Here is a 26,089-nt window from a genome sequence, read left to right on the forward strand (position 1 = left end):
TACGATGCCTGGCAATGGAACTGGCCAATTTATTCTGAAAATGTTGTATAATCTTAATGTTAATCTTTCTCGTCGTACCCCATAACTCTACGCCACACGATCAGATGGTTTTAGAATCACTTTTTATATTAAAAGTTTGTTGGACAGCGACAACAACCAATAAAATGTCGTACATCTTGCGTACCTCTTTCCTTTTATCTATCACGTGGTACTTCTTCGTCAAACGAAGATCAAAATTGAGCCCGAGATACCATACGCGGTCGGATTATGGGTTTAAAATGCCGTCTAGGTGAACCCGGGGACAGTCACGTCTTCTCATCGCAAACGTAATTTGTGTTGACTTACTCTGATTCACCTACATTCTCCATTTTGTTAATCATACGCCGATCAAGTGTAATACCGATTGGAGCTCTGCTAAGACTAATTGTAGGTCTTCTTCAACAATCAGGATTGTTGTATCGTCAGCAAACGAGGCGATGGTAACGTGTTCCGCAGCCGAAAGTCCACTGTAAAAATTGAATACAGGACTGGTCGTAAGATGGAGCAAGAGGAATCCCTGATCTAATATCATGAAATCCAGAAAACTCATCGTTGCATTTGATCTGGGAAATACACTTGTTGAGGTAGAGTCAGAAACCAAGTATCAGGGTTAAGAAAGACTGCATTTCAGCTTATGAAGCAGACCAGGGAGCCAAACCTTATCAAAGGCCTGCTGAACATCAAAGAAAACCTCTTCTCTTTTAGGCATTTCGTGATAACGTTGACAGCCATATGTGTTTGTTCAGTGGCAAAATGTCCACTTCTGAATCCAAATTGACGATCTAGAGTAACTACAACCACAGTATTCTACTTAGCCACAGTATTCGAAGAATCAGTTTCCCAAATAACTTCGAAAGAATCTGTAAAAGACTTATTGGTCCGCAGGAAGGTATGTCGTACGTACATTTACCTGATTTTGGAATCACTACTTGAGAAACCTTCCATTCTATCTAATGGGTAGTACGATGTTCTTAGGATGCCATTAAAAAGTGTGCAATATACTAGTTGGCCTTGAACGAAAGAACTAGCATTTTAAGAGCCACAAAGTCAAAACCTGGAGCTTTCTTTGTCCGTTCCCCTTGTTTGACTACCAGTAGAACCTCCCTCGTTGAAATGGGCCCAATCGGAAGGCTTTAAGACGTTGAGATGTACAAGAAGTCAGTTATTTATCATAAGGACTCCCTTCGTCGAGTGGGAGAAATATTTTGCTAAGATGTGCGGCAAATAGGTCGATTTTATTTCTATCGTTCCTGACTCACGACCCATTAGACGCTTTCAATGGTGGGAGTGATGGCGTAAATCTCTGAATACTCCTCGCGGCTTTCATCAAAGTGCATCCATCTCTGTCCAAGAGGGAAGGACTCACAACATTGGCTTTGAACATCTCATTTCTAATGGTCTTCAGCAGTCTTTTCAACTGCGTTCAGCCCTGCTGAGGATGTTCTATCCTCAGGTCTCATGCAGCATTCTGAGTACAAGAGGCTTTAAGATAATATGAAGTTGTTTGGCACCGATTAGTCGTACGTTATAGTCGCCCCTAGCTACAACCGTCTCTAGTAGTTCATAAAGTCGTAGTACGTCGTGATACCATACAGCACGTTTGGTCGCAAGACGATATCTCATTACTATCGTCATGTTTCCATTGTTCTGTGGCTTAGATTAGCTCGACAAAAATGGTAAAAAGAGAGAATAAATGACGTATAAATAAATATACCTAACAAAAAAGTTTTTTTTCCTCCCAAATCTTCAACGAAGTCCTCAATAATCTCGTAAAATAATTCTCACAATTATCACATATGTAAAAACATCTATTAAACTCAGCTACAATAAAATAACAGCTTTGTACAAAATTGAAAATAAAACATTTATATAATTTTAAATGATTTACACGATTTTAAATGTTTTAAATTATTGAGCTCGTGCAATATTTTAAGTTACACCATATCTAATAAAAAGTCAAGAAAAACTTTACATTTAATAGCTATCTTAATAACATATTGCCAACTTCAGTAAAAACATAACTAAAAGAAAACCCACACTACCACAAAATTTTACTTTCAGAAACCATAAACGTTTTGTCTAAATGAACGTAGTTTCGTCGGTATCTCAAATATTACTGCGAGAAAGTGACGTAGTAGAAAGTAATTAACTAAATTACCCAATTTTTTTTCTTTTTGACATATTTTATTTGACAGAAGCTTACAATTTATCTTGAACGTGGAAATGTGAAAAAGTAAATTTTTATTGTATGAAAAATGCCAAGCTTGATCGATCCCGGGGTCTCCAGATGAAAGGCCGCGACGCTACTACTCCACCACGTACATCATCGACGTGTCGGTTTCTTGATAAACATACACCTTAGATTTAGAAATAATTTTTCTTGATAGATTTTCCTTGTAGAATCTACAGAAGTATTTTATTTACTATAAAACAAGAAAAACGTTTCACTGTTAAAAAATAATACTGAAGTCTGTTAAGTAAAGTATAAGCAGTTGGATGTGTTTTGTTTTTTGTTTTTTTTGAGGTTCGTATCATTTTTTTATCGATGATATTACGCTACGTTAAATTCATTTCGAAAAATTACGTCTTTTCCTAACTACAAAAAATGTGAAACCGTAACAATTTCTGTTAATTTGCTGATACCGAACAAAAAATATACTCAAATTGTATAAATATAATATTAGAATAAATTTCAGTTTATATATGTTATACTGCAGTAAATTAATCGTTCAGATCGGCCTGACTGTTCCTAGCATTTAAGCAAATATCAATACATATATACCCACACGAAGGTACGATCTGAATTTTGTATAAAAAAATAACTTATTATTTATTTAGATAATTTTCCATTTATGAATCGGTGTTTTTAAGAAAACAGTGACCTTTTTTACATCGATTTATCACAAAAAGCCTGTATTACATATTTTTAAAACAATCGTATTAAAATTACTGCGAATTTTATAAATATTAAAATAGTATTAATAGAACAAAACATTTTTATAAAAATAAAAAAAGTATATATGTGATGCAAGAAAAAATAATTCTTACATAGCTATGAAACGATGTTTGGTTCTTCACTTAAAAGATATTTTCCAGGACATATTCGGTTGTAAATCCCTGAAATATTTTATATCCATGCAATATTTGTACGTAATCTGTAGACACAAAGGAAAGCAATTTTCTAGGAAAAGAATAGGAGGTTTGAGATGAAAGAGAGAATAAAAAAGATTGAAGAGGCGGGGATCGATTTAAGATGTTTCAGCATTCTTTCTAATTGCACTCCGACTGGTTGACTGAGTATCTGTCTATCTGTACTGATGATATACATAATAGAAGTGTACAAAAGGAACGGCACCACAAAGAATAAATGCGATATCCGTTACAGCTATCGGTATTTATAAGCCCACGGCTTTAATCCAAATTCATAACTTCTGTTTATTCTTTTTATTTCTTCTTCTAATCTTTTATACTTTAATCTCTGGATCTGGTAAATTGAATAAAATAAATTATTATACGTATAATTCTGTATATTTAACAATGAGTAGCTTGATTTTATGGAAAAAGATGATTCACTTACATCCATAGAAGAAAACGTAGTGTACAAAAAGAAAAAATCTAAAATGGTTCCTTTAATTGAGAAAAATTCACCTAAAAATCTACAAAAAAATTTATTTATAAATAGAATCGATCACGTTTTCTAACGGTTAATAATATCATTCGTTACGAAGATGATACCAACCAATGTATCTGTATCAAAAGCTATTACCTTAATGAATTCTGCATTATAAGTTTAAAAATCGTTCATACGAAACGATAATATATAAAACCATTGCAGTAATATACGTGTCGGATAGAGAATTACCGTTCGATGGTACGAGAACAATTCCAATTGACGATAGTTTTTGTACTGCCGTAAGTGTCAAATTAGGTAGATTTCATTAGAAAGTTACCTATTGTAATGGGTACCATGACTTCCGGAAAATTTCGATATATCTGTGCATTTCACATCCCCTAGACCCCAAAACCAACCCACCGGGTTGTTCTAGTGGTGAACGCGTCTTCCCAAATCAGCTGATTTGGAAGTCGAGAGTTCCAGCGTTCAAGTCCTAGTAAAGCCAGCTATTTTTACACGGACTTGAATACTAGATCGTGGATACCGGTATTCTTTGATGGTTGGGTTTCAATTAACCACACATCTCAGAAATGGTCGAACTGAGAATGTACAAAACTACACTTCATTTACACTCATACATATCATCCTTATTCTTCCTCTGAATTATTATCTAAACGGTAGTTACCGGAGGCTAAACAGGAAAAAAACACCCCAAAACCACCGTCAGTTCAAGGTTTATATATATATATTTCACTTTCTTGTGAACACAATAACTGCCGTAATTTTGCGCCAATTATTTTCAAATTGATACATAAAATATAACGACCCAAAATCTCGGTCGAGTTTGTTAATGGGCAAAATCGGACCATGGAGGTGGAAGTGGGAGGGCTTTTTCGAGAAAAATAATCACTATAACTTTCTTATTAAGTAAAATATCGAATTCGTTTGAAGTTTCTACTATTTTTTTGGATAAGAGCCTAAAATTTATCCAAGTTTTTTGATATCACCAACCATTGGCTCAGAAGGTTGGAAAAAATGGGGTTTCAAAGACAAAAAAAAAATGCGGTTGAACAAATTAACCGCATCAAGGGACTTCCACTCGGTCCGACAATGCGGCTCTCGCCACATTCACTCGCCGCTTGTGAGTGGACAATTTTCCCCTTGACCTTTAAGTTCCAAGGTGGCCCGGTCTCTGGCCTCCCCCTGGGGTCGGGGGAGGCAAGAGACCGGGCCAATCAACACCTGACGTTTGACTGCCCAAAAGCAGGGCAGTCAAACATCTGGTTTTGATTTGACTGGACTTCCCCGCAGATGCACAGCTCATCAGCTGTCAGACGGAATTGAATTGTTTCAAATTAACACGGTTGGTGAGCAACTGGGCACCCGTTGCCCTTAAAAACGAACCTCAAAAACGGACCTTAGTGATAGAAAATTCCTGATTGGGGCAGTTGATACACAGTATTGGTCAGAATACCGATAATTCTTGACCGTGGCTTGAGCCACCGCACACGTTTGGCTCAAATAGCGAGTCATCCGATCGGCTACTTCTTAGTAGTTACTGCAATACCATCGTAGTAATTGATGTCAGCCGTGACAGTAGTCTCGTACTTCCTGGTCATATTGCAACTCTTCTTTTGTGTGAAGTTCTTTTAGGTATGAGAATTTGGTAATACTTATACCCACCATCAGCAACAGGGATAAGGGCACACATCTGTAAAGACTCTCATAAATTATAGTGGCTGATTTTTTCGCATCTTTTCTGGAGTGTATTAGAAAATGGTTGGACATAAAATTTCATAATAAAAAAACAAAAATCTTCTTTTATAATGTAATATTTAAGGAATAGTATTTTTTTTTTGTAATTAGATAATAAAAAATAATACAAATATGTTTGTAAATAATTGAGGTAGAATAGGATTATTTAATGAAATGTAAGAAGATAAACAGAATAAATTTACCAAGATAATAAAAATAATAATATATACGCATAGAATAGAATGTAAAAAAATATTAAAGTATAATAGAATTTTCGGTTGAAAAATTGAGTATAATTTGGAAAAACTACTTGCTAAGAATTTTTTTACTGAATATTTAACTAAATTCTGCTTCGAATCAACTGCTAAAGTTGATGATGGTGTATGAACGATAATTACAACCATTTACATCGACTGGCGCCAAGTAAAGAACAATAAGAGTAATAATATGAGTATAAACATGAGATTTGGGTTTAGCGTTGAGTGCAAATGTCTGTATTTAACAGGAATGATGTTTACATTGTATAAGTAAAATTTTATATTAGCAATACTGGAAAAAACTCTAGGAAGATTAGTTTTTATAATGTCGCTACATTGAAACCTTTTACATTAAGTATATCTATATAGTAGTAGAATATTTTTCGTGAAAAATATTTGGTTGCAGTTTCATGACAATTACTCTAATCAATTTAGATTCTGTATGAGTTACTTTCTTACTGTCACACTGCAATATCAAATACGACGTTGCTTTCTAAATACAATTTATCTCAATTTTGAACTATTCCTGATTTTTTAATTTATTTACAAACAATAATTTGAATACAAACAAAGAAAATAATTTTAAGCGTAAATTTAATAATAATTTATTTTAATCTTAAATAAATAAGACTAATTTCCATTTATTTAAATAATCTATAATTATCTAAAACAATTATTATTATTTATACGTAGGTTTGATACTTGACGGTTACAGACAATCTGAAATAAGACATAGATCACTTAAGAAAATAGCATAGCCATTCCCAAGAATAATTAACATATCCCTCTGTTTCCTACAGACTGTATCTGAGCTTATACTTTACGTACGTTACTTACATCACAACCAAAGAAAGCCTAGGACAGATAATATAAAATAATTTATTAATTCATTCCTTTCTTAGAATCGGCAAGAATAGAAACTCCTTAAAGATGATGAGATTTCATAAAGAAAAATCTGTAAGCTTTCTCTTGTAATTTAAAGAAATTATATTTGTGTTTGCTGGTTAAAGTAGTACAAGAAAAGAAAATCAGTCATAATTACATTGATTAAAAAATCATTCAAAAATTTATCGATTCTTAAACATTTTTATCTAACTTGACGTAAATTATTTGACGTTATGGGACATCGTAGAATACGTGTCAGATCTTTTTAACCGATTTAAATAGCCGTAAAATTTATTCTTTACTTTGACGTCTGTTTCTTTCAATTCTGCAAAACTATTCGGTTTTGCTTATATACTATTCAGTATTTCTTATATATAGGCGATTACAGCTTTGGAATCGCCTACATCTTTCACATCAAAATGGAAACAATCTTTCTACGACAAAATGAAACTAGAGTGGGAACTTAATTGATTGTAATCACTCAAATAAGTTTAGAGCGTACGTGCCTATTGAATAAATTTAGAAAATTTCAATAATTAAAATTATTACATATCAATTTTTCTTTTATAAATTTACTCTGATGGTGTTCTGAGCTGTTCCATGAGAATAGCTTTAGAAGACGTACGGATATTTGGGAATTCCATATAGCCCTCATATGTTTGGTTTTAAGGGAAAATGTAAAAGTTTGAGTAAATATTATTATTACACGAATTGTTGGAAAAAGTATTCCAGACGAATTAAGTAAGATTAGGTTGGTTTAAAAAAATAATGATTGCTTCTCTTTTCTTTCTTTTAAGAAATCAGAAAAAGTCGCTTCAAAAGCATGAAATAAGTTACCAAACTTACTTCCTACGGTAACAATCCAGCAAAATAAAAATGTTCAACTCTCCGACTTATCGGGACCCTTTTTAATGTATGTATTGTAATTTCTTAAATTAAAATAATTGTTAACCCACCGGATAGTCTCGTGGTAAATTCGTCGTCGTAAACTAACTGATTTCGAAGTCGAGAGTCCTCAGGTTCAAATATCCTAATAAAAGTAACTTTTATTAGGATTTGAATATTAGATCGTGGATATCGGTGTTCTTTGGTGGCTGGGTTTCAAATAACCACACGACTCAGGAAGGGCCGGCCTGAGTTTGTTCAAGATTACACATTTACCGGTATTTACACTTTACACTGATAGTCGCTAGTGACTTTAATTGTTGATGCGAAATAGTAGAAAATAACTGTTGGTTACTTTTAAACTGTTCCTTGATATAAATTTCACTTCTATTCCAAATTTATTATATTTAGCAATCCTAAAAATGAGAGTTAGTAATGAGGGAATCAACAAATAAATACTTTCCCATTTATATTCCTGGGTTATATTAAGTTATCAGTTTCATTTGATTATAAATAATTTACACATTTTTACGATTATTTTGATTTTATTTATCTGTTAAGGAAGGTAAAGTACAATTTATTTATAAGAAAATATATGTATTTTAATTAAAAATACAAATATTTAATCAAACTTGCACTTCACTCTTTTATAATTCGTTTCAAAATTATTTTTAAATTACTTCTTTGATCTGTTAAATGCCGATAAATTAAAAAAAAAAAACTAATAAGTACTTCATGAAGTACATTACATTCCTAGATTAAAACAGATATCGCAGCTCCTTAATTCATTGTTTTGTCTGCCCTCTATCCTACGTTTTCCAAGTTTTATGGTACACATTTCAGAATAAAGTTTTATTTGATTTCAAACTAGAATTGATTGATTATAAACGACTTCAGGGAAGACAATGTAACTGAAGATTTAAGATTTACCTTGTCGGCAAAGTTATAAGTTAATTGCAAACTCTTAAATAATATTACATGAATTTTTCACTTTATTAAGTTTATTTTTTTCTTTAAACAAAATTAAATTTTAAATTCATAAATAGCTCACCTAGCGGTTAACTTATCGTCACAAATCAGTTGTTTGCGTCGACGAGTTAATTACTGTGAAATGATTTTCAAAGTTGAACGTTCTGAAGTTCGAAACCTGATTGCTTTTATACGGATTTGAATACTAGACAGTGGATACCGGTGAACTTTAGTGGTTAGGGTTCAATTAACCAGACCTCTCAGAAATAGTCGGCCTGAATCTGTATACTGTAACATCCTCATCTCATTGGGACGTGGCTGTTTATTTTTCACTATTTGAACAGATTGCTACGTACTTATTAGGAAAATAAAAATTAATATTTACAAATTAATCCGAAGTTTTCAGATATAACTTAAAACAAAGTCATGGATATAACTTAAATAGATCCTACTTCATTTAGATTTATCCCCCACAGTAACGAAAAAATCAAGCTATTACAAATCCGATTCTATAGATAAATTTGTTCAATAAGATTGTGTGCTTTGAGAAAAGGAGTTTTACGGGTCGCATTCGCGTAATGAATATACGCATTAGAATATATTGATCAGCCGAAAATTCTATTTATATACGGAGTGGGCTGGAAGTCCCTTTACGCTAGTTATGAAGTTATTCGGATAGGTTCAGCTTACCTTCTAAAACGTCTGTATCGATTCCACCATGTTCAAACCACAGCTGTATTCGTCTCCATGACCGAGTGTTCATCGGTAAAAGCATATCAGGGGTGATAATTTCAAACGCTGACCGAACAGCGTCTTTTAGTTGCTCGTTGTTGAGGTATCTGAAGATTGTTCACGTCTGTTAGCCTAAAATAACGTAAACAATTAAATTATAGATATATTCAGTTCCGCTATATTAATTTTTATTATTTGTGTTTTTTTTTTTTTAAGGGGTGATAATTTCAAACGCTGACCGAACAGCGTCTTTTAGTTGCTCGTTGTTGAGGTATCTGAAGATTGTTCACGTCTGTTAGCCTAAAATAACGTAAACAATTAAATTATAGATATATTCAGTTCCGATATATTAATTTTTATTATTTGTGTTTTTTTTTTTTTAATTTAATTTTATGTCCATTTTTTTCAAGTTTTTTTTTTAGAGTAAGAGGGAGAAATTTGGTGGCTTCTTAGTTCTAGTATATTCCCAGTACATAACTTACCTTCCAAGTATATTCCACTTAATATTCATTTGAGATGCATTTTCGCTTTCATTTATTATAATATTTTCTAAACTTGCATTTTTATCATTATTTATCGATATAAAACGAATTTTTTTTTCATATTTACCGCTAAACTTGATACTTTAATATAAACTAGACTACATAATTGTCTCATATTAAAGACCGTTTTCATTTTAATCATTAATAAAAATAGATGTAATACAAGAAGGAAAATTTTGTTTCATTTTTATTACAATTTCTACATAGAAGGATAAATTCGACATTCCGACCAGAAGCAACAATTGTAAAATTTGGATTACATGAATTTTATTCCAATTGACAAGTTTTTGATGTGAACTATTCGAAAAGTAAATTACTAAAATTAGAGATCGAAATATTTGCCAGTAAAATTACGAGAAAATTTTTAAGTAGCTATATTGCGTGTAAATATTCATTCCCTTCGAAGACAAGAAAAAATGTGTATTTTTATATATATATATATATATATATATATATATAAACTTGCTGCTGATGCAAAAGAAATTGTTTAGCGTAGTTATTATTTTTTGTTTTTGTTTTTTTTTTTTTTTTTCACCGTACTCCCCGAGCCGGATCCACAACAAAGCAAATCACAACCCAGGGGGTTGTCTACTCAAACGGGCCTCCCCGTCCGCCAGTCATAAGTCTAGACCGACAAGTCAACCCGCCGGTTAAATATTTTCATTGCCTGCCTCTAACCCGTAGGGCGGATATATCAAGCCCGACTATGTCGTTCCTGGACTCGACCCCAGAAGCCGGGACTCGGTCTTGACGCCAATGTTTCCAGTTAGAGCACTCTGTACAGGGCACTCACATCAGGTCTAGGTCTTTTTCGCAAAGGGATGAGAGAGTCCCAATGCCTCATCACTGCTGCCCATCCGTGCAAGCACAAACGAACGGTAGCTCCACAGGGGCTACCGTTCGTTTGTGCTATCCTCAACCCCTCGACACCCATCCTCCCTGGCTTTCTGCTGGAGTATCCGTGTCAAAAAGTCAGTTACCGCACGAAACCTCTCTGCACCTGATAACATAAGTTTATGATCTGTCTATGTGGTTTTTATATTAGTTCTACTGTACTTAACGGAACCTAATATTTCATATCAGCATGTGTAAGTCCGTTCTCACTATAATACTGAAATGAAAGAGTGCATTAATAATGTGGCAGGACAAGCTTGCGACTAGACGTAGAAGGTTGTGAAAAACTGTTACACAAATCGTAATTTGTGAAAAATCTTTAGGTATCCTGACAGATAATACTATTTCAAAATTAACTGAATATTATAAAAACACATTAAGAAACAACGAGTAATTTTTAAATGGTATTATCATCCGTAAAATATTTGCAATTTTAAAGGTTTGTCAAAAAACCGAATAACATTTTTAATAATTCAATCTTTATTAAAGTTATCTCAATAAAAGAATCTATAAAATTCAAATAAATTATTACCGATTTGATACGGTACACTATGCGAGTACACGGTTACTTTCCAAGATAAACCATAAATAATGCTATAGCAGATTCTTTTCCTGAGTTATAATATATTCATGGTTATAGAATCGATAACGTTACTAAAACTTTAATCGACAAAACATTCTGTTGAAATAATCAAGAAACACGTCAACCGCAAAATAACAGTAGGAATGTATATTTTTATAAAATAAATAAATAATTTTTTACTCCTTGTACGAAGTAAAGGAAGTATTGTAATCGTGAAAAATTTCGATTTACAGACGTTAGTTTCGGCGTGACGTCTGTGCGTATGTATTTCTCAAAACTCAAAAACGATTAATCATAGAATATTGAAATTTTTTATTTAGGACTGTTGTAACAACTAGTTGTGCACCTACCCTTTTGATTGCAATCGACTGAACCAAAAGTGTTTAAAACTGCCCAAATTCCCCCCAAAAAAAATTGAATTTTGGATATTTTCTTAACTGCAGTAATAAGCCCTCATTGAGACCTTTTCAAAGATATATCATAAGTGTTACTTATTTTCATCGGTTCCAGAGTTATAGCCCAATAAAATTTTAATTGATGAAATATTTGGTTCTTACACGGGGAATACACATCGGTTGGAATCATACTTCATCTCCTTTTTTTAACTATTTTTTCTAAATTAAATACATTGATTTATTAATAATTATTTACATCTGATTGTAAAAAAATTTTCCGATAAATAATAACAATAAAAATATTTTTAAAAAACAAGAAAATATATCAGAACTTTTTAATGAAATAAAATTTTATGTACTTTTCGTTTAAAAAATAAATGTATATATGAATTTTAATAGGCGTACAAGGAATCATGTGGTGTCCACATCAGATTTTTTAAATATTAAGCATGATCTTAGTATATTAGAATAGTCTTATTTCCAAAGCCTATCTTGTTTTACCTTTTACACATTCTCTAAATATATTAGCAGTAGAATATTGAAAGTTTGTATTTAGAACTGTTTTAACATCTAGTTGTGCACCTCCCTTTTTGAGTGCAATCGACATTTAGAATAATTGAATGTTATGTTGGTAACAGACATGTATATTATATCTGATTATTTAATATTGGTTGAAAATTATAATTTAGAATCGTATTATTTTTAGATTTTGTCAGCAAAATCTTCTAAAAATTTTATATCTATTAAAAAATAATAATTTTATTTAATTATTTGACCGAACAATAAAATACTACGTTATGTTGGTACTAACTGCATATTTTTGAATTTTATTCAATTTAAAGCGATTGTTGAAGATTATTTTATTAATTACCGTTAAAATTTAATTAATTTTTTTTTTTTTTAATATTTGTATTTATTTTACTAGAAAAATTATTTTCCTTTATATTAAGAATGATTTGTAAATATTTCTATTTAATAAATATGTAAGTATCTTTCAAATGACACCTTTTTCTTTTTGTTATAAGGAAGTGATTCTGGTCGTAGAAAAAGTATAGTACATAACTCAACTTGTAACACATATTACGCACTCGTGAAAATACGTTACTTTTCTCACTTATAAGTAATAACACTTCTTACAACTCTTGTTATGTAATATACTATTCTAGATCAGTATTATTTGTTTCTTCGTGAATTGCTGAATAGCAAACGTTTAGATTTCTGGTGTCGTATAAATAAAAGTTAATAATAATTGAAATATTCCATTTAGTGAATTCCTATGTACTGATTAAATAAAATTTAACCGGTATAAGTTTAAATGAAGTGCAGCAAAAAAATGTGTATATGTAATTAAATAGACGTACAAGGAAGTCATGTGGTGTCAACATCAGATTTTTTTTTATAAAAAATAATATAAAATAAAAAAAGCTGATGTGAACAACATATGACTTCCTTGTACGTCTATTAAACTTCATATACACATTTTTTGCTGCACTTCATTTAAACTTATTTCATTTGAAAGTGAGATGCGATCCTCCAATTCTTTAATAAAGTGGACAGTTACACAATTGCTGAAATATTAGTGTTTATTAACATCAAATATTTATACAATTATTAATTCAACAATCTTACCTGAAATATTAGGCTAGAGTAAAAGTCCCTTTATTACTCTTGTTTTTAATACTATGTTTTTTAAATTATTATGATGTAACCATCAACAAAATGAAAACCAAAACGAAACAGGTTACTTATTACATAGCGATATTTATTATCAAGTAGACTGAAACAAATGCATATACATATAAATAATACGATTCTAAATTATAATTTTCAATTAATATTAAATAATCAGATTTCCACCAAATCTGACGTGGACACCACATGACTTCCTTGTACGCCTATTAAATTACATAGACACATTTTTAATAGTACATAAAATTTTATTTCTTTTATAACTTCTGATTTTTTTTAATTTTTTTTTTTTATTGCTACTATTGAAGAATTATTATTTATTCTAAAAATTATTTTACAATCATAGGTTAATAATTATTAACAAATCAATATACTCGTATTTAAATTAAATACATGTCGAAAATGAAGTCGGATTCGAACCGATGAACCTTCACCTTGTGAGATTCAAATATTTCATGAATTAAAATTTTATTTGGCTATACATCTGGAACCGATGAAAATAAGTACCACTTATGATCTATCGTTAAAAAGCTCTCGACAAGAGATTATTACTACAGTTAAGAAAAAGTTCAAAATCCCAATTTTTTTGGGAGGGGGGTTTTTTGGACACTTTTTTTTCAGTCGATTGCAATCAAAAGAGGAGGTGCACAACTAGATGTTACAACAGTCCTAAATCAATAATTTCAACATCCTACGGCTAATCGTTTTTGAGTTATGCGAGATACATACGTACGTACAGACGTTACGCCGAAACTAGTCAAAATGGATATTTCCGTTGAAATCTGAAAATCGAAATTTTTTGCGATCACAATATTTAGTGCAAGGAAGTACCTTTAAAAAGGTACGGCTCAACAGATTTAAAAAAAAGTAATTTAACATTATAATATCGAAGTTTTTAGTTGTGATGTACCATAACTTTAATTTTTCAAATATACCAAATTTGGTATTCAAGTATTACAAGTATTCTCGTATAGAACTGTTTTATTAAAGAGGAATTTAATGATAAAAAATATAGCAACAGCCATTTTCGAAATAAATAAAATTTCTCATTATTACAAAAATTTCATAATTTTTTAGATAATGACTTAAGACTATTGTACTCTTAGATTTTTGGAAAATCCTTCGTCTTGTTCGAACATTCTGTATTTCACTAATAAATTGAATAATTTCAAAAATTTTTAGGTAAACGAAAAATATAATTTTTTTAATCTTACAAAGTTTAAAGTTTCCTTTTGGTTTGTATAGAATAAGTTCATTTATTTATTTGACTTTTTAAAAAATAAATAAATAACAACATAATTACTGAGCTGCCTCCGTACAATTATTGTAAATTATAAGCCTCTTATTGGGCACGAGATAACCCATTATCTCGTGCTTATCTACTTGTCCGGTAATCACGCATGGACAGTCAAACCAATTTTGATGTTACTCGCAGGATTAACCCTGGCCTAAGATCTTATCAGTGTATTAACGTAAAATACCTCGAGGGAATCATCCCTATGTAAGAAGAAATAGCTTTGGGGGGGGGGAGGAATTTGCCTTCTCATAATGTAATTTACCAAACAAAATAAAGATGAAAATCGTCTATTTATATTTAAAAAATAATAATCCTTGCATTTTTGCTTCTAGCAGATTTTTTTACTTACATTCAGATTCAAAAGATCACAGGTGGTAAAAAATAATAAAAATAATTTACTAAGCATTTGGCACCGTCGGTATTAATACAATTATACAAAGTTCCATTTACCAACAATTTTCAAAATATATTTCCAAGTACTTTCGAAGCCGTTACTCCACCATCAGGGAATTCTTATAAGATGTTTATTCAAGTGTATAATTATATTTAAATTAAAAGTTGTTACGTTCATAATAGTCAGTTGTCAAGAAATCAAAATAATTTGTACGTCAATAAGACTGTAATGTCATGTTCGTAAGATGTTTACAACTATTACGATAATAATAACGACGATAATAGTAATAGTTACGACTATTATGATAACAGTCGTAAACATCTTACGAACATGACGTTACAGTGTTATAGACGTATAAATTATTTCTATTTCTTGAGGACCAACTATGTACGTAACAATTTTTTTTTATTTAAATGTAATTATACATTTGAATTTACATTTTATAAGAAATCCCTGATGATGGAGTAACGGCTTCGAAAGTACTTGGAAATATATTTTGAAAATTGTCGGTAAGTGGAATTTTGATTTATACAATAAAAATAATATTTAGAAAAACCTTTATAGTAAATAGATTAATTTTTTTTTATTTATTTGAAGCAATGATAAAACTACAAAAAAATTAAGATAAATTTTAATAAAATATTTCACCGGAGACGAAAATTTGTCTCCGGTGGATGGAGAGTGTATTCAATAGTGGATGGAGACTCCTCCATCCACTATTGAATACACTGCCCACAACAAAAAAAAAAGCACTGCCCACTTGCAGTTCATAACCGATCAGCTTTCTTCGGTTTTCCTAGTTTGAAAAGAACCGAAAAAGATTCCAACTCATTCATCTGTTTTTACTAGAAAAAACCATTTTTTATTATTTACAACATTCAAGTAAAATTTTTATTATATAAAACAAATAAAAAAAAAGTATAAATTTATGATATAACGAGAAAAGTTTAAAATCAAATACTGACTCCTTCTTCCGCTAGCGGAAACAGATTTTTATAATTTACAAATTGAAGTCGTATTTTTATGTAAAAGTTTAAAAAAAAATAATAAAAGCAAATAAAGATTGAAAGAATCAGCTTTCCGTGTTACCTTCCGAAAAAGAGCCTATTCAAGAGGAATGTCAAGTTTATGATTATGACTATAGACCGGATTATATGCATTTGCATATTAATCCCACTCTCACCGGTTATTGCATATTTTCCTTAAAATCTAGTGATGATACGTATTTTCGCTAAATTCAAAATATTTTTCGTTAGGGTACCTACTTAATAAATGAAATCTTACATTGCAGCCGGCCAAACCTATTAGCCATACGGCTTTTAGAGCACATTTAGCAGCCGCGCATCTATGGTTTTAGTAGGATAATATTATTATGAGGCCAAATAAAACAGACTCACGGGAGACAAAGACGGACGATACCGTTCTGCGTCGCGCATGCCTACCGCAGCACTCCCCCCTCCATTCTTTTTCCTATTTAGCCTCCGGTAATTACCGTTCAGATAATACTTCAGAGGATGATATGTATGAATGTAAAAGAAGTGTAGTCTTGTACAGTCTCAGTTCGACCGTTCCTGAGATGTGTGGTTAATTGAAACCCAACCACCAAAGAACACCGGTATCCACGATCTAATATTCAAATCCGTGTAAAAATAACTGACTTTACTAGGATTTGAACACTGGAACTCTCGACTACCAAATCAGCTGATTTGGGAAGACGCGTTCACCACTAGACCAACCCGGTGGGTTCACCACTCCTTTCACTAGGCAATTAAATTACGCAAGTTATTGTTGACGTACTCATTGCATTACTTTAGTTTTTTATTTATTTGAGCAACATTTAATATATACCATGCCTTCCGAAAAATAAAGTGCCTGTTAGTAGATAGCTGACTATCCTGGAACATTTACATACAACGGAAATGTTTTATATTGTCGAGTTTGCGAGAAAAAGATTTTGTGCATAAAAAAGTTTCAAATAGACCAGTCTTTCAAGATAAATCTTCCTATCGTAGGATTGCAAATGAGAAACCCACGAGAACAACTTATAACTTCGGCACGTAACAGTAATTTCCAAAGGTAAACAAAAAAAAACTACTTTAGCATCGATTTATGTGAAGTATTGCCTACAAGTAATGTTCCTCTTCACAAACTAACAAATCCTATCTTCAAAGATTTTCTTTGAAAATATTGCTTGAATCAAAATATACCATATGAATCAACATTGCGTAAAGATTACATACAAACATTTATCTTCATGTTCTGAAAGAAATACACAGTGAACTCAAGAATAGCATTATTTGAATTTCAGCTGACGAAACTACCTACAGTTGTGGCCGTTACATTGCAAATTTAATTTAATTGTCGGTCCATTAAAAACTAGAGCCTTCTTCCTATCTAATGGCCTACAAAGACCTTGAAAAGACGAATTATTCTACGATCGCCAGATTTGTGAATGTAATTAAAAAATTATTTCCTGAATCTTCTGCAGATGAAAGAGTGTTTATATTTCTCTCAGATCAATTTCTCTCTCCCTAAATGATCAAGGCTCTTTAAGTATTTTATTCCAATTTGATTCATGTAACGTGGTTTGCTCACAGAGTACATCGATTCGCTGAAGTACGATCCACGTTTGGGAATGTAAATAGACTGATTTCATAAACAAAGAAAGTGTTTCTTAAGACACCTGCTCGCAATAAGGCCTATAAAAAAAAACGCCAAATGTGCCTTTACTTCTCGAACTAGTGGTAACTCGATAAGGAACGTAGATTGAAGTAGTACTGTTTTACGATGACATTTCGAGACCATCAAAGGTGTAGTAAACGAATTCGACAGTGCCGAGGCTATGGCGGTTTGTCAGTCCAAGGAAGCATTTTTACAATTCTAGTATAAAAAAAAAAACATAGTTGTGATTAGCACACATTTTTCTCACACACCTGCGAGTATTAAAAAGATTGAAACTTAAGGTTTAGCTTTGACTGAATCTATTCAGTTAATGAATAAATTCCGCCAAATGAACTCCGCATTTCCAGAGATATTCCCGTAAATTTTAAAACATTTTGAACAATAACCCAAGCTTTGAACCTTTGTGTCAAATTGATAGTTTTATTAATGGGTCGACGGGTGAACTTTGACGGGTGATATTGCCCATTTACCTCAGTGGATGTGCAACGATCCTTTTCCACTTATAAAAATATTTTGAGTGATCGAAAACACAATCTTACTACCGAAAATTTGGAACATTACCTGATTATTTACGTTTGCAAAAGTAAAAAAAAATGTTAAATAATTGTTATTTATCGATATGTTATTCAACTACTTACTAATTGTATGCTGATTATGAAATAAAAAACAAGGTTACTATTTTTTTATTATTTAAAGTTACATATTTTGACGCTTTTCATGCACAATTTAACCATTTTTCATGCATATTTCAACCATTTTATATTGCATATAATCCAATCTCTAATTATGACTTTAATGATTCATTATTTAAAGTGTTAAATTAGATAATGAAAACATACACAAGGACTATTTATTATATATTTTCTTATTTCATTTTGTTATTAGGTAGAAATGAAAGGGTTAAGTGGACCAATAGAATTTAAAGAAGGACGAAGAATTCAGTTCAAGCTGGACTTACTGAAACTTAAACAGCATTCATTAGTAAAAGTTGGTGAATGGACTCCAACCGGCGGAGTTAATATATCAGATAAAGCAGCCTTTTTCGATTCCGGTTCAATGAATGTTACGCTTGTAGTCATCACTATTCTGGTAAGTTTTTCTTTACTTCTGCCATTTACTCTTTATAAAATTGTAATTAAAACGTTTCCTTAGAATACTCCTTTTGAATATCTTTAATCTTTACTTTAATATTAGTTACTTAATTTCAGTTAATTTGAAAGTACGAGTAACTTTTAAACGGTGTAATCATCTATAAAATGTTCGTAATTTTAAAGTTTTGTTCAAAAAATCTAATAACTTTTTAAATCGTTCAATCTGTATTAAAGTTACCTCAATAAAAGGATTTATAAAACTGTGAAAGATTAAAATAACAAAAATATTCAAAGATGAAATTAAATAATGAATTTAATTTCGTAATTAAACGTAATTAGAATTATTACGTTTACTACTGAATTTCCTATCAGTTAAAATGTCTTTCAACGGAATCAAATAAAACCTTTGCCTTAAAAAAAAATTAAACGTATAACACACTTTGTTCGGACATTCATTATGAAAATGTTGTTGGTCACTAAAGGAGGTCGGCTCTGTATTTGATGGTTTATAAATTCACTTGCAAAATATCACAAAAATACATTTTTTTTTTCAGTTCAGCTGATAAATTTCTTTTCCTTTAATCTGAAATAATATTTATTAATTACTTTTCTGATAATTTGACATATCTAGTGATATTGTTACGTTATGTTAAATGCTAAAGAACTACGAGATACGAGTTGGTTTTATTTTTTGTTTTTTTTTTTTATATAAATGAATATTTCTTTTCAAATGTTTATTCTTATTATATTTTAATTTTTATTTATGTAGAGTATTTAAATTTCTATTTTTGTAATAGTTGCAATATATATGTATATATATTTTCCAACGAGTTTCAAACATCATAGCTTATTTCAAAAGAATGAAAAAAACGTAAAGTAACCTATTTTATAACACAGTTACTTTTCTTTTAAAATATTCAGTATGATTTTATTATTTTAATTTTTCCGTAACTAGATCCTCGATTAATAATAATGACTATATTTCAATATAAATATCAATATCACACATCTTCTTACTCAATAAACAAAAGAAATACACCATTTTTTTTTTATAATTATATAAAACGAACATAGAAATTGGTCAATTACAACAAAAAAAAATTATTTGCTTTGCATTTTTCCCACCATCATTCCATTCGGTCACTCAGAAGCATAAGACCGAATATCTGTATCACAAACGGCTACTGAGCCTCGAAAAGGTTTAGCGACCAGTGTCCTAAATAGCTCCTAGAACTTACCTAACAGCGTGAGCAGACTGCGCGGTGTCATACTCCACCAACTTAGGTGTCCCAACAATTCACTTGTCATATATTTACTAAAATGGGTAGGCGCACCCCGTCAACTAGTAAAAATATATATGACGTCCATAAATTAAAATTTACTTCGTCTAGACAGCAATTCACTGCCACGCCTAGGTCGCTGAATGCCAGCAAGTACCTGTCCACCATATTAAAGCGCTTGGAGCCTTAATTGGCTTGCGGTCAGCCATATATATCTCTAGGTTAGCTTCACGCAGTGCGGTAGGAGTCTTTTCTCTTAGATAAACTACTGATGTAGGTTGAACAAAGCAAACGCTTTGAGGAACTCCCACACGGTCAGACAATGCAACTCTCGCCGCTTGTAAGTGGCTAATTTTCCCCTTGACCTCTAATTTCCAGGGTGGCCTGGTCTCTGCCCCTCTCCCACCATCAACAACAGGGCAGTCAAATATCAGGTGTTCATTTGACTGGACCTCCTAGCAGACGCACAGCTCATCAGCTGCCAGGCGTGACCGAAACATCTCCTCAGATCCTGTATAAACTTACACAAGTTTTCCCTTAGCCGTGGTGTCCCATTCCAGCTGCCATACTTCCATCGCGAAGTTCTGCACCCTCTTCCGCAGGCGGAAGATGGGCAACTGATCGAAATTTAGAACCGGTGCATTGTGATCACCGCTGCGCTTCGGTACTGACCCGGCTCGAAACCGCATCCCAAATACTCGGCCTCCGGCCTCTTCACAATCTCCATATGGCTGCCCGAACCCATTTCTTTTTATAATTATCTCAAATAAATATGGAAATTGGTCAATTACAAAAAAATTTAGTCTAAAACCGCCGAAATTTGTGATAATAATGAAAAAACATTGTTTACTAGGTTGTTGATTGAATATAATTTTAAATATCATTTCGAATTTCACATGGACATGAATTCTAGTAATATTCAAAATAAGAAATTAAAAAGAATACTTTCTTAGCCTTTTGCAATTTTGAAAGGAAAATTGAATAATGAAATTAAATTACAATTATTTACAGAAAAAATGATTAGGAAATAAAATAATTTCACCCTTAATTTTTTCGATTATTAAGCGAGATCTCTAGCTTCAAACTTATCGGCAAAGATCTTTACTAATAAGTATGGTTTTTACATTAATATTTTTTTTTTTATGTGCATAATTTTTTTTCAAGCTTTTTATTATTTATTTTTTAATAAGATTTATCTAAGAAGTTATTGCTATTACTTCCAAAAGGATGGAGTTTGGAGAAAAATTTGCAATTGTTTTGCTTTTTTTTCTATTATGATGAGTAAATAATTAATAACATTATTACAGTAAGTCGTAAGGGAAATAATAATACTTTTCATTTTTATAAGAAATTTTTAATTATAATTTTTAAATATATATATATATATTTTTTTTTTTTTTTTGTCTTCAGTCATTTGACTGGTTTGATGCAGCTCTCCAAGATTCCCTATCTAGTGCTAGTCGTTTCATTTCAGTATACCCCATACCATCCTAAATCCCTAACAATTTATTTTACATATTCCAAACATGGCCTGCCTACACAATTTTTCCCTTCTACCTGTCCTTTCAATATTAAAGCGACCATTCTAGGATGCCTTAGTATGTGGCCTATAAGTCTGTCTCTTCTTTTAACTATATTTTTTCAAATGCTTCTTTCTTCATCTACTTGCCGCAATACCTCTTCATTTGTCACTTTATCCATCCATCTCATTTTTAACATTCTCCTATAGCACCACATTTCGAAAGCTTCTAACCTTTTCTTCTCAAATACTCTGATCGTCCAAGCTTCACTTCCATATAAAGCGACACTCCAAACATATACTTTCAAAAATTTTTTCGTGACATTTAAATTAATTTTTGATGTAAACAAATTATATTTCTGACTGAAGGCTCGTTTCGCTTGTGCTATTCGGCATTTTATGTCGCTCCTGCTTCTTCCATCTTTAGTAATTCTACTTCCCAAATAACAAAATTCTTCTACCTCCATAATCATTTCTCCTCCTAAATATATATATATACGACTTTAAAAAAAAGCCATAAAATTTATGAGAAATCATCGAAATTTATAAGTGAAGTGTATTATTTATTTTAAACTTGAATTTTTTTAGTACAAACAAAAAATAGAAAAATTATGGTTTTTAATAAAATAAATGCCAATTTTATTTCAGTTTGTACTTCTGGACGTTTTGAGATCTCGAGTCTGAAATTTCTTAAAAAATTTATTAACATTTTTTACCGTGTACGTATGTTTGAATGTATGTACCAGATATGGTATATATTTTTCTTCAATTCCCAAGAATACTTTTACTTACAATTATAGTATTTTTTATACTAACTTTAATATTTAAAAAAATGAATTATTTGATGATGGGATAAGAAAATCTTAAATCTTGAGAGTTTAGCTCATCTCTAAAAAGCATAGACTTCATTAAAAATATTAATCGTATATGATCACTCTAATTTAAGAAAATTATATTGATAGAAATAAATTTATCGTTAAAAATATTTAAGAAAACAGACACTTTAAAATATTATTTTTTTTTATAAATATTAATATTTCTTATAATTTTCAACCGTATAACTTTATCCTTTTATTAAGATGATATCTATATTTGTGTATAGTATTTCATTAGAATTTAGGTGAACCGGTTTAACCCGGTAAACATTTCAACGGTTAAGCTTATTTTTATACACCCAACAGACCTGAAGCGCTGAACCAATAGGCAGGTGGCCCGCAAGCGGCTCGTACCTCCATTTGATCAAATCAAGAATATACTACTTACTTTATAGATCTCGACATCTACAAAACAGGACCTTATAGGACCAGAATTTGGCCTATAGTTATAAAATTCAAAATGGCGTATAAAGCGATTAAAAATAAAGAAAATAATTAACGGTAAACCTGGCCACCACGGCTATATCCCTCTGTTATTCGGTAATTTTACCGATCAAAATTTTCCATTGACCATCTTAATTATGATACGTCAAAATTGGTTTTCTTCCAGAAAATTACATCATCCTAGGATACCTACAGGATTCCTTATAAAACAACTTAAAATATTCCATTAGCGAACAGCATTTAGATAAACTTGTAAACCGTTCAGCAGACATCCACTGAAGCTTATCGTAAGGGGAAATGTTTAGTTTTGTTCCAAATTTTAAATAAAACTTCTCAAAATATCGTTATATTAAGTGTTTTCTTTTTTTTATGGTATTTTATTTTGTTAAATGACAATTACACTGGTAAAAATTATATGTGCTGCTTTATATGTATTTTTCTTCCTTTTAATTTTCTTTAATATCATTTGACCAAATAGCATAATAATGAACCTTGAATTGTATCTTGTTTCTGAATAAGAAGCGTTTTTTTTTTTTATGAAAGTATAATCTATGTTATGGTGATACGTTTGGTAATATTTTTATACTAATAGGATGGAGTTTGGAGAAAACGTTGCCAATTTTTTTTTTTTTTTTTTTTTTTTTTTTTTTTTTAGGATGAGTAAATAATTAATAATACAATTAAGTCGTAAGGCAAATATAATAATTTTCATTTTAGTAAAAAATTTTTTATTAATTTTTAAATATATTATTTTAGAATAAATAAATAATTATCGTTTAAAATTATTTTCAACGGTGAAAAAGATCAAATTTTACGCTCCTGTAAATGTCATTGGTAATATTTTTATACTAATAGGATGGAGTTTGGAGAGAAAACGTTGCCATTTTTTTTTTTTTTTTTTTTTTTTAGGATGAGTAAATAATTAATAATACAATTAAGTCGTAAGGCAAATAATAAATTTCATTTTAGTAAAAAATTTTTTATAATTTTTAAATATATTATTTTAGAATAAATAAATAATTATCGTTTAAAATTATTTTCAACGGTGAAAAAGATCAAATTTTACGCTCCTGTAAATGTCATTGGTAATATTTTTATACTAATAGGATGGAGTTTGGAGAGAAAACGTTGCCATTTTTTTTTTTTTTTTTTTTTTTAGGATGAGTAAATAATTAATAATACAATTAAGTCGTAAGGCAAATAATAAATTTCATTTTAGTAAAAAATTTTTTATAATTTTTAAATATATTATTTTAGAATAAATAAATAATTATCGTTTAAAATTATTTTCAACGGTGAAAAAGATCAAATTTTACGCTCCTGTAAATGTCATTGGTAATATTTTTATACTAATAGGATGGAGTTTGGAGAGAAAACGTTGCCATTTTTTTTTTTAGGATGAGTAAATAATTAATAATACAATTAAGTCGTAAGGCAAATAATAAATTTCATTTTAGTAAAAAATTTTTTATTAATTTTTAAATATATTATTTTAGAATAAATAAATAATTATCGTTTAAAATTATTTTCAACGGTGTGAAAAAGATCAAATTTTACGCTCCTGTAAATGTCATTGCTAAATCAATTGTATTTAATTGTAATAATGCAAATACAAAAAATATATCCTAATTCAAGTAATTTTATATAAAAAATTAATATTATAATAAAATACTGTAATATAAACTTAAATTTGAAGTTTATCCGCAAATTGTGCCATCATAAAAAAATACTTTAGTTTTATAAACAAGATGTAATCCAAGTTTCGTTACTATGTTATTTGGTCGAATGATATAAAGTAAATGTAAAAGGAAGAAGAAGAAGAGCGTGTATAAAGCAGCAGACGGTACTGAATACGCGTACATAAAACTAAAAACAAGATTGTAAATATGAGCACAGCGGGAGATGGAGAAGTATGGAAAAATGCCATATGAAGATTTGATACAGACATAAAACATTGCTATTTATTATTGTTTACAATTTTAATCTCTGGGAGTTTTTCAACACTAATTGTGAAACGGTTTCTTGATTCTTCGAACAAGGAAAAAATAATAACTTACACGAAAATTATCCGGAATTGCTCAAAAATTGTTCTAAACATAATTTATTTCTAAATAAAATGCAATTCGAAAGAAGCTGTTATTTTGTTTGTGATATATCTTATAGAACAAAAAAAGTTTTAAATCGCAAATTAACACATTAAATCAATTTTACCGACAAAGCTGTATATGGTTTTAAGCCGGACAATTAACATTCAGTTTTAAAAATTCAAAAAATTCAAAAAATATAAAGATTTTCTGTGGCAATAATACAATTAGCTTTCCTAAAATAACTTTAGGTGATAATTATAATAAAACTTATAAAAGTCTAAATATTCACAATGTATTCAAGAAACGATTTGTGAAAATTCTGTACAAGAGCAATTGCCTGATAGCTCGTCGTTAGTTAAACTTGTAGTGGTTTTACATCAGTTTAAATTAATAAAATTAAGCGATTAATAGTAGGATTTAATATTTATTATTATACTACTTATTAATTGAGAATATTGAAATAAATTAAAAAAATATAAGAACAGAAAAAAAACAGCTATTTATCTAACGAAAGAATGAACTTCCAAAATGGGGTAAAATCCGGTTACCTATATTTCCACTTATTTTTTTTTTTATTGTGTATCTATTTGGATCATAAAAATTTTATTTAAAATTATATTAATTGAAAAAGTTATTATGTAATTTATGAAAAACTTCATTTTGTTAAAAAAAGAAACTTGACAATTTTTTTTTTTTTTTGTTTTGGACCGTTATTACTACTAAATCAGCCATCAGAATGGATTAAAATTTCGTAAAGGAAAAATTAATTGATGTGAGTTCTGTTTTACGCGTTTAATATAACAGACTTTTCTTTTCCACAGTTCTGATCAATATTCGGTTTGTTATCAACAATTTTTTTTCTTCAAAAAACTCTGATGTTATACATTTTTAAAAATATGCTGAAAAAGAAATTTAATAAATAAAAATATTAAATTTATTTTGTGTGATAAAATTTTTTAAATTTGGTAATCCGTTTACAGATTACTAGGCAACAAACTTAGGCGTAGAAAATGTTGTACTAGTTGATTGAAGATAAACTTAACAAGATAGAGTTCCGTAAACGTACACTGGATTTTCTCATGTTTCTAAGCAAGATGAGTGCTAAAAAAGAAATGCCAATTCGAAGTTTTATTTATCTCGTTGTTATGTTTATCAGAATTAATTATGATGGATACTGAATTG

General features: G+C 30.3%; 1 protein-coding gene across 12 annotated transcripts in view; it reads left to right on the forward strand.

The window, feature by feature from the left end:
* LOC142322429 (glutamate receptor ionotropic, kainate 2-like) overlaps positions 1 to 26,089 on the forward strand; it is a 722,458-nt gene that overhangs the window by 510,488 nt on the left and 185,881 nt on the right. For all 12 annotated transcript variants that reach the window (XM_075361507.1, XM_075361506.1, XM_075361508.1 and 9 more), the window contains exon 10: positions 18,497 to 18,700. In XM_075361507.1, coding sequence (XP_075217622.1) covers positions 18,497 to 18,700 — 204 coding nt within the window. The remainder of the gene's footprint in view (positions 1 to 18,496; positions 18,701 to 26,089) is intronic.

This window comes from Lycorma delicatula, chromosome 3, assembly GCF_047948215.1.
Source record: "Lycorma delicatula isolate Av1 chromosome 3, ASM4794821v1, whole genome shotgun sequence".
Taxonomy (NCBI): Eukaryota; Metazoa; Arthropoda; class Insecta; order Hemiptera; family Fulgoridae; genus Lycorma; species Lycorma delicatula.